Source organism: Hemicordylus capensis, chromosome 6 (assembly GCF_027244095.1).
Source record: "Hemicordylus capensis ecotype Gifberg chromosome 6, rHemCap1.1.pri, whole genome shotgun sequence".
In the NCBI taxonomy this organism is placed as follows: Eukaryota; Metazoa; Chordata; class Lepidosauria; order Squamata; family Cordylidae; genus Hemicordylus; species Hemicordylus capensis.
Window position 1 is genome coordinate 128,751,543 of NC_069662.1, and position 10,175 is coordinate 128,761,717.

A 10,175-nucleotide genomic window follows, 5' to 3' on the forward strand; every position below is an offset into this window, starting at 1 on the left:
ACATCTACCCATACAAACCTGCCATTTAGCCTCTCAGGCACTGCTCATGGCCCTGCCACTAATGGAGATCCAGTTGGTGGGCACTACAGACAGGGCCTTTTCAGTTGTGGCCCCTCAACTTTGGAACACCTTTCTAGAAGAGTTCCACCATGATTCTTCCCTCAGGGTTCTAAAGAAACTGCTGGCCCCTTCCCTTTAGAGAGGCATTTTAATATTTTAGCTGCTGCATCTATCTGATAGATTTTAACTTTTTAACTTGTCATTTTAAATTTGGTTTTTTATGAGGCTTGTTTGTTAAATTCTATAAATTTTATTTATTTCTAATGGTGTATCTGTTTTACTAATTTTGTGGGCTGTCCTGAACAGGAGGGATGGGGTGCAAATCTTTTTTGAATTAATAAAATGAAGGTGGAAGAATGGAGAAAATGGGGAAACAAGGAGCTAAATCAGGTTCTGACTCGGTCAAGGAAGCTGCGCAGGCCGCGGCTTTCCATTGATCAGATGAATAAGAGAGATCCTCCTTAAGGCCACAATCCTGGGTGCCGTTAGGCTGCTTAAATCTTATTTGCTTCAATGGGATTAAACAGTTTAAGGCTGTGCAGGATTTCAGCCTGATTCTCCAACCAAGCCATTCATCAATTGAGCATACCTGTTAATCACTGTAGATAAACATGCAGGCAGACACTTACCGGCATACTAAACTTCAGGCAGGGGTTCTTCCATTTTAAGCAGACAACGCTTTATAGGCTCAGGAATTCCACCACCCCAGTCTGGTAAAGGAATGGTGATACATCATTTTCGTCTGTTTTGCTCCTCTTTAAAATTACACTGTTATTGGGCCTGCTGATCCCCAGTCTTGACTGGGGCCTCCGGGTTCTCTAGTAGCACAAATAATTGTTGTTATTGAAGTGCTCTCTGTGCAAGTGAAATAAAGCCAGGCTTCACAGAAAAAGATGAAAACGATCTAGGGTATGCATTAAATATTCCACTCAGGATGTAGCTATCTCATCTGGCTGCCTTTCTAATTGTACAGACTGCTTTAATAAAAAGGCTTCAGCTTTCCCCCACCCCTACCCCTGTTGTACTTATATTCCATTTTCCCAATAATAATGAAAGGAATCATATTTAATTTATATGTATAGGAACTGTGCTTTCTGGCTGGAGTGAACAATCTAGTTGCGGCTTGATGCTGCGTCCATTTTTAAATTTAATTGGGGTTGAGAGGATGACTGTTTGTTGGTTTGTTTCAACTTTCCACGTTTGTACAGTTGCTGGCAAATGAGTAGGAGGATTGGTTTCCTTATTGTCTCGCTGATAATCTTGCATCTAGTCATAGCATGAGCTGCACTGAGTGGCCAACTAGCCTCGGGTTGCAGCCAGCAAACACTTCAAAGCTGACACTGTTTATTTTTCTCCCCCAAGGCAAACGTCTCCCATTTGCTTCACTTTATGTAAGCAATGGAAATCTAACACAGTGGGCTGCCTTGGGTAACGGCCATAACTCAGTCGCAGAGCACATGCTTTGCATGCAGATGGCCCCAGGTTCAGTCTCCAGCTAAAAGGATCTTGGAGGATGGGGCTGGGAGGGGACCCTCTGTCTGGCAGAGTAGACAATGCAGGGCTGGATGGATCAGCAGTCTGACTCAGAATCAGGCATCTTCAGTTCTGACTCAGACCTCTGTTGTGGCAGAGCCTGCCCATCCACCGGACAAATGGGGCAGGTGTTAGGCACCCAAGCTGCTAGTCATGCCAGCTGATCTGCCCTGTGAATGGCTGCCTGCAGCCAGTTGCTGGAGCCCTTCCTTGGAAGCAGAATGCAGGCTGGGCCTCCTAGCATCAGGTCTACTCGTGATGTCTCTGAATAGGTTGACAACTATCAATATGTTGTACGGTTTGTTTCAGTAGGTTAATTGAGTCAATAAGGAAGCAAGGCAAAGTGATTGCAAAAACAAAAACCCCCAGACCCTGTTGTTTGCCAACCCTGGTAAATAGCACCTAAAATAAGCTTCAGTAGATTGCATTGAAGTGAAGAAGGGAGAACTGCTCCAAGTATTGCCGCCATGAGTTGTATGTGCTTATTAAGTCATTAGTGCTGATTGACGCAAATACAATTCGGCTATTGAATCCTAGGTTGGGCAGCCAGCAATATTAGCCCTTCGCCTGCACCACAGACAGCTCCGAAATCCAGCAGCCTAAACATGAACGTCAATAAGACGCCTATGAAAGGTAAGAAATCTGCTACTTTTTGGTGTGTGTGTCTGTGTCTGTGTTTCACCAACACAGCCATTAAATTTACAGTTTTCCATTTGCTCATGCACTCTCGGATCTATTTACCATAAAACAGTTTCCTTTCAGGAATTACACTTTAATGCTTTAATCAGAGTGTAATTTAAGCAATCAGTGCTGGAACATCTTTGCTTGCTTATTTGTTGACACTAATGCTACCGAGACTTGAATGGTGATGCAGTACCACTCGAGCTATAAAAGCTCCTGGCCAAAGGCCTCCACTGGATCGACACTGGGCCCCACTTTCTGTTGACTCATTCACTTCCCATTTCCAATTGACATTCTCTTAGCTCAAATATTCCTGGCTGCTAGAATACGATGTGCCTAGCTGGTCATGCCAGCTTTGGAGTTTCTCATGTTGCCTTCTGGTGGCTAACTTACTCTTCTCACTCTCAACCTCTAAAGAGCTCACCAGAGAAAAATAATATGCATTTTATATTAAATTTTATAGACTATTTTTTGGCTCAAAGGATCCTCAAGCCAGCGTTCAAGTCTCTGAAAACCAAGAATAATTGTAGATTGTCCACCACAGTGTCTAAGGCAGTTTCAGTCCTGAAACAAGACCAGAAACCATGCTTAAATTGGTCCAGAAAATATGCATCATCCAAGAAAATCTGGAGTTGTGCTCTTAAACCATATGCTCAAGCATCTTGCCCAAGACAGGAATATTAGCAATAGAATTGACTCGGATGAAGGAATTCAGAGAAATTTTTCATGAATGGTCATACTACTACTCACTTTAAAACTGTTAGCATCTTGTTCTCTCGTAGAGAAGCATTTACGATCTCTTTCACCCATTTTGGTCTTACCCCTTCTGGCTGCTTTAATCAGCTGGGATGGCCATGAATCAAGAATGCAAGTGGTTGGCCTCAGGCATCCAAAAATCTTGTCTGTATCCTCAGGCTGAACATGCTGAAAGGTATCCATAATAACAGCCAAGCAAAAACCTCAGGCACTCAGCAATCCATCCAGCACCTACATCGGAATGGGTACAAGCAATTTTATCTGCAAAGTGTTTTCCAAGCTAGTCATGATGCATCTCCAAGGGCTCCTCTAGTCCAACATACAACAGTCTTCTCACTCCTCAGAATAGCTCTGCCCGCTGACATTGTGCAGATGCAGAGAAGTGAAATTTTGTTGCCACCATCACGAAATAGGCCCTAAAACAAGCCCTAGTCTACACTTGCTTAGGCACAATGTTAGTCCTTTTCCATTCCACTGTTGTTCCGACCATTTCGTTGTTCCCAACTCTACAGAAAACCATCAAGTCAACTACATTTTAGCAAGCAGGACAGGAGATTTACAAGCAATCCTATCAACTGCCTAGGTTATTTCCCAGTACCAGAGGTCAGCCAAGGCTTTAACATAACCACCAGGCCTAGCAACCTAGGACACTGCCTGATACTGTCCTAGGGATGTGCACAAAGCGTTTTGTGCACATCTGGGGCAGTGGAGAGTGGGCACTTTAAAAGGAGGAAGGCAGGTCTTACCTGCCCCTCCGTTGTAGCCCTGTTTCTCCCTGCCACCCCAGAGCGGGATTGTCAGTATTAAGTAAGCATCGAGGCTCTCTCTGTTTGCTGGCTGCATTTGCCTAGGAACAGGAAGTTCCCTGTTCCCAGCAGGAAATGGCATCTGAGCATGTGTAGATGCCAGATTACTTGAGTGCTCAGTAACGGGCCTGGAGGGGCAACCGAGCTGCAACTGAGGCGCAGGTAAGACCTGCCTTCCTCCTTTTAAAGTGCCCGCTCATCCCCAGCTGAAACAATTTGGCTGAGGCCGCTCAAAGCGTTTCGGCACCTGGAAATAAAGGTGCCGAAATGCTTCGAGCACATCCCTAATGTGTCCATCTGACTTACAGTAGTATTATCTCCTGTGACTGGCAGCAGCTCTCCAGGGTTTCAGGAAGCTGTCCCAGCCTTACCTGGGAATGCGAGGGAGGTGCTTCTTCGTGGAGCTACAGCCCCATCCCCAAGTTTCTCCAGAGTCATTAGGAATCCAGATAATAACTGTGAGGCACTTTGATTAGGAGTAGGTCATAGGGCAGAAAGGAAAAATAAGAACCTGTCTAACCATTAGTACCATCCTCCCCCTGTGGCTACCCCACACTCAAGCATTCAGTAGGGGGCTGTTGAAGAAGAAAGGGACTTCTCTGTGGTGGCACCCAATTATGGCGCTACATCCCTGAATATGTTTGTTTGGGCACCCTCCTTTGTCTTCTAGGCACCAAGTGAAGTACAAATTATATAAATAACTAAATGTCTCAAACTGCACAATGCTTGCTTTCCTGTCAAACTCAGTACATTAGAATAGGTCTTCTTGGGATATGTCTGAAATCAAAGAGATCTGCTCTTCAGTCAAACAGTCTAAATCCATGTTAGGCTTGGTGTCCTGTATTAGAAGAGTGAGTATTATTACAGAGAGCTGTCCAGCAAAAATGTTGACTTGCTTAGTGGGACTTGTTTTTCTTTCCTCTCTGCAGAAGCTGCAAGTACGTCTAAAGATCTGACGGCGTGGTTTAGCCTCTTTGCTGATCTGGACCCCTTGTCTAACCCAGACGCTGTTGGGAAAACAGATAAAGAACACGAATTGCTCAATGCATGAGTTGGCTGCCTGTGGTAACTCTCCCCTCACCATTCATCAACACTGTTCTTGGGGCTTTAGAGCTAAAACAAGATCAGTGTGCTGTTGTACAACTTCTCACATCTGTGCCATTCTAATAAAATCAAAGTCATTGACCTTCCCCTTTCTATAGGTAACAGTTATTTTGCTCTTATTTTGTATAAAAGGTTTGCACCAATTTTTTTTAATTTTTTTTTTTCTAACGTGGATGTACTGGACGATGTTTTGGTTTAAAGGGGATTGCTAACCAAAGGAGTGTACTTGCTGTAATGTGCCACTTCAGAGTGTGTCACAGCTCATGCAAAAGTGAAAGATAAATGACAGACCTATTTTTTCTATCTGTGTAAATCGGAAAGCAAAATTATGTCACTGGAGACTGCATGAATCGATTGTATAGACAGGCGTATGTTCCTATACTGCTGCAATGTTAACATGTAAAGTAAATTTCTATTGTTAGTATCTATAGTGATAAATCTATACTTTGGGGCTAGTCATTAGGAAATTATATATGAGTATCTATGAATGAGTATCTCATTCTCTGATTTTAAATTATTAGGCAAACAGCATTGCATAAGTCCAGATCTACTGCCTGGATGATGTCCTTCTTGCGTGTTATTTTGTGCCAGCAGTTTCTGCAGTGAGAGGCCAAATGGTATGGACTTTGCCAACATGTACATGTACAGTAATCATGGTTTTCATTCAAAGCACTTTTCATCTGAGCTGGTTTCATACACACATGTTCTTAAGCTACTGTGACACTCTTCTTTAATAAAGATGGTTTTGACAAATATACAAAGGGGGCAATGTGTAACCCTCGCCCTCCCCTTTTGTCAACTGGAACGTGGGCAATTCGACTGATGGGAACGTGGTCGTTAAAAGGTAATAATTCATTTTGTTGCCTGCAGGCACATCACTTGTAATCAGCAGGCAAGATTCTGCTTGGGTTAATCTCTCTTCACTTTTCTGCGCGATATTCACAACATACGGTGTTAAAGAAATAGATGTCACCCTTTATGTTGGCTTGGTGGTTTTAGATTCCTTTTGGGAACAGACTGGACAGTGGTTGTCAACTGGGTGTGCATGATGCTATCTCCGTCTTTCTTTTCTAAATGGCCTTCTCCATTTAAAGCTGGATCTACACATGAAGCAGATTGAGACTCCACACCAGAATGAAAGAGGCGATGCCATTTTTTCAGTGCTCCTCCATGTAAAATACACTCTGCCAGTAGAAAACATGCACAGTAGGAATGGAGCCATAGCGCAGTGGTGGAGCATCTGCTTTGCATGCCGAAGGCCCCAGGTTCAGTCCCTGGCAGCATCTCCAGGTAGGGCTGGGAGAGACTCCTGCCTGAATCCTTGGAGAGCTGCTGCCAGTCAGGGTAGGCGATACCGATTATGAACTAAGGGTGTAACTTGACTTAAGGCAGCTTCCTGTGTACAACTAGGAAAGAAGTCCTAACCCAGCCCTCTCCTTGCTGTGCTCGTTTCTACTGCAGAGGTAAGCACCTTATTTATTTATTATTTTTCTGTGTAACCCACTTTGGAAACTTTTGTTGAAAAGTGGCATATAAGACGTATTGGTAGTACACAGTGGATTGTTCAAAAACACGAATGCCTTGTAGTCTGAATTGGCGCCATTGATTTGGCCATCTCGAGCATCTCCCACCTCTTTCTGCTGCCTGTGTAGCTCCACGCGAAGTACAGATACCAATATCCATTTCCCAGCCGTTTAATTTCTATCCTGTTTTGATGTGTGCACTTAAATTTATGATGCGGCCCTTCTGGATTTGCAACTGGCACATCCAAGTGTCTGGGCGCTTTGAAGTGGCCTTGAAAACATAAATCGCTTACTGCAAGGAGGGCCTCTCTGTTTTTCTGTCACTGCTTCCTAGACCAAGAGCTTAATGGGAATCATAGGGGAAGTGATCCAGATCAGGACTGTGGTAGGAGCACAGCACTAAAGCCTCCCCCACATCATTGATTCAGTCCAGACCTCTCCCCCTCCCTCCCCCACGCTATTCACTAAAGAAAAGTTAAGTGCAGCATTCTCAATGATGCATTTAATATAATGTGAATTTTGACCCCTCATTAAGTTGTCTTGCCCAAAATGCTTCTGACAATCACCTGTTAGTATTCTCAGTGTTGTTTATCCTTTCTGTTTAAGGGGAGTGAGAAGTTAGGAGAAAATTCAATACATATTAACATCCCAGCTTGGCTTGCTAAACTTACTCATTATATTCTATATTGTTGAAGCTCACAAGATGGTGGCTAAGAGATTCATCTGATTATATGTTTAGAAAGAAAGCTAAATTTTGCTGGAAGCAGCTGGTGGTCTTCCAAACAATGAACTGTGCATTCCACAATATATTGGAGATACGTCTACATTTCCATCCACTGTTTACAATGCTCCGAAAACTTCATACGCTATTATTTGAGTCCAAAGCTATGTTAGATCTGCAGCCAGCTAAATGGACTGGAGCTGTAGCTTTGCCAGCTTATAGAGGTGGAATGTTTTATTGGGCAAAAAAGGGGGCTAATGTGAATAGATTGCCGTGGCTTTCAAGCAAGCTAATACGCTACTGTGTCAGACTTAATTAGAGCTGTTTTTAGGTCACAGATCATAGACATCTGAGCTGCAAATGGCTCCCACTCAATCAGAGTATTGTGCCGAGAGTGCTGCACAAGTGCAACAAAGGTCTGCATTGCCACCCATTCACATTGCACTTCAGAACAAGAGCTGAACTGCGACACGGTTGGAGACAGAAAAATGGGGACTGGATTGGCACCATTTACCCCCGAAAAACACTCTCCGTGTATTCTAACAGCCTATCAAGCCAAGTGTGTTCGACACAAGGGCAACTTTGACCATTAGCATGATCTAAGCTCTCTCTCTCTCTCTCTCTCTCTCTCTCTCTCTCTCTCTCTCTCTCTCTCTGTGTGTGTGTGTGTGTGTGTGTGTGTGTGTGTTTCTATATCATTTTGTTTTAAACAAAGGACACGAGAGTAATGAGAATTTAGAAATGGGGCTTGGCAAGCACAGAGTTTATCTTTAAACTGGGTTCCCAGACTTATAATTCAAAGTATGGTATGAGGGGCTTTTTAAAATTCTGGATCATTAAAAATCATGGTACTGCAGTGTTTTGTTTTTTGGGGTAGGATGTTGGCCATCTGTAAAGCCCCAGTTGTTTAGATGGCCAAGGCTGTTCATCATTCTAATAACCATTAGAAGCCATTATCTGAGCTGCATAGGCATTGCTCGATTGTATACATAGCACCGTAGGAGCAGATTTTCCTTTTAAAAATAAAAATGCTGCACAGAGCCTGTGGCAATATCAGGGTCTGGGGAGGCAGGAAGCAGTGATAATTGATTTACTGTCTTTAGAAGGAAGTTTATTAACATCTGATAATTTCAGTGAGCATGAATTTCTGCAAAGTTAAGAATAGCTGCCTTGGGGGACTTCACATTTTTAAGATTGAATAGTCGTGAGGTGGGGGGGGGGATGCAGGAAGATTGAACAAGAATGTTTTGTGACCCTTCATGAAAATCTACTTTAAATTATGCTCCAAGTATAACAGACACAGAAAAACTTATGAGAAAACTAGTGGGTTTGAAAGAGTGTTTTAAGGTGAAGCGTTTTCTCTATTTGTTTTCTGCCCAAAGATTACTTGATTCGCCAAGCAACAAGCAATGTGCTATACTGGTCAAGGGTGGCTCACTGGGCAAATTTCCTACATTCCTGCTACTTCCATGTAGGTAAAAGCATGGATCCTGTGTTCAGCTCATCCCTTGCCATTATAAGCTTCTTGTCTCTTGGCTCAGGGTGCATATTATGGGTTTGATCCAAAAGTGTCATTCTGTACTTTGATTGATCGTTAGTATGTTTGTACACTTGCTGCCCCAAACTTGCGTACCTGGGTGGTTTATAACAGACACATTAAAATGGAAATTAAAACATCAAAACAATTAAAAACCACAACTCTGGTTAAAAAGCTTGGATGAATAAATGCATCTTCCATTCTGTAAATGCAAGGGCACATTTTTAGATACAAATGATTATCTTGATGTGTGTTCATAGCCACTGAGAGGCTGTATGATTAACCATTCTTTCAATGCTGTACTTTAAAATCCCTTCCAGAAAGGGTATAAACTCAGTCCGGAGTAGATCTGTGGACAAGCCTGTTCCCTTGTTCCCAGCCATGCTGCTAGTTTAAACATCGGAGCACCTAAAGACCACCTAGTCCATATGGTATTTTCATTTAGCCCCAAAAGACTTTCGTTGAGAGGGTATGTTTGTGGTGGATCATCAATGAAATCAAAGGGTTTTGCACGGGGATTTTTCAGTAGTGACAGAACATCTGTGAAAAAAGAAGGGAGAACAAGATCTTGGGAGAGGCATATAGCTCTCTCTGCCTATGTTCTTTGCAGGGAGAATGGAGAGCAGGGAGAGGGACAGAAGCAGATTTGAATACAGGCAGAGGGAGGGTTGAATTCATGGGCTTCCTTGTCAAGAAGCACAGGTGTGAATCAGCCCCCAGAGAGGTGGGAGGCTCCATCTCTTATTTATGTAAGACAAAGTAGCTTGCACAAAAGAAAGCCCTGTGCACCTTAAAGGTTTTGTTGTGCCTTAAGTTTTCATTTTCTAGAACCCTTTTCATCAGATGGGGGCTTGAGCTCTCCTTTTGTGAATAATGCTGCCCTTCTCCTAAGTGTCACCTTAAGTGGCACAGCAGGGAAATTCTTGACTAACAAGCAGAAGGTTGCTGGTTCAAATCCCCGCTGGTACTATACTGGGCAGCAGCAATATAGGAAGATACTGAAAGGCATCATCTCACACTGCGTGGCAGGAGGCAATGGTAAACCTCTCCTGTATTTTACCAAAGAAAACCACAGGGCTCTGTGGACACCAGGAGTAGAAATTGACTTGATGGCACACTTTACCTTTATCTCCAAAGTGTGCAGAGTACTTCAACGATAATCCTTGAAAACTACAGGGCAGGGAGCTGAGGCTGAGAGGGGGCTTGCCTAAGGCTATCCAAGAGATTTGTAGCCAAGGTGAGATTTAACCACTAAACATTCTGTAGCTTTCTCTGTCCCCGAAATGGCTGCTGGCTCTCAGCATGTACAACCTGTTTCACACAGGAAGCTCTACCAGCTGCCCTATACTTTGGAGAGCTCTTGCATCCCTGCTCACAAAAGGAGGCTGGTTTGCCCATGTGAACCTCCTTCAGAGCAAAACTGTTGGGTGTCCAAGAACTGATGGGAGGAAGGA

At 43.5% G+C, this 10,175-nt stretch overlaps 1 protein-coding gene across 10 annotated transcripts in view; it reads left to right on the plus strand.

Moving 5' to 3' along the window:
- Positions 1–5,701, plus strand: part of ICA1 (islet cell autoantigen 1) — a 98,802-nt gene extending 93,101 nt beyond the window's left edge. For all 10 annotated transcript variants that reach the window (XM_053262942.1, XM_053262948.1, XM_053262945.1 and 7 more), the window contains 2 exons: positions 2,131–2,226; positions 4,766–5,701. In XM_053262942.1, the coding sequence (XP_053118917.1) occupies positions 2,131–2,226; positions 4,766–4,887 (218 nt within the window). In that variant the 3' untranslated portion in view covers positions 4,888–5,701. The remainder of the gene's footprint in view (positions 1–2,130; positions 2,227–4,765) is intronic.
- The last annotated feature ends 4,474 nt before the right edge of the window (positions 5,702–10,175 follow it).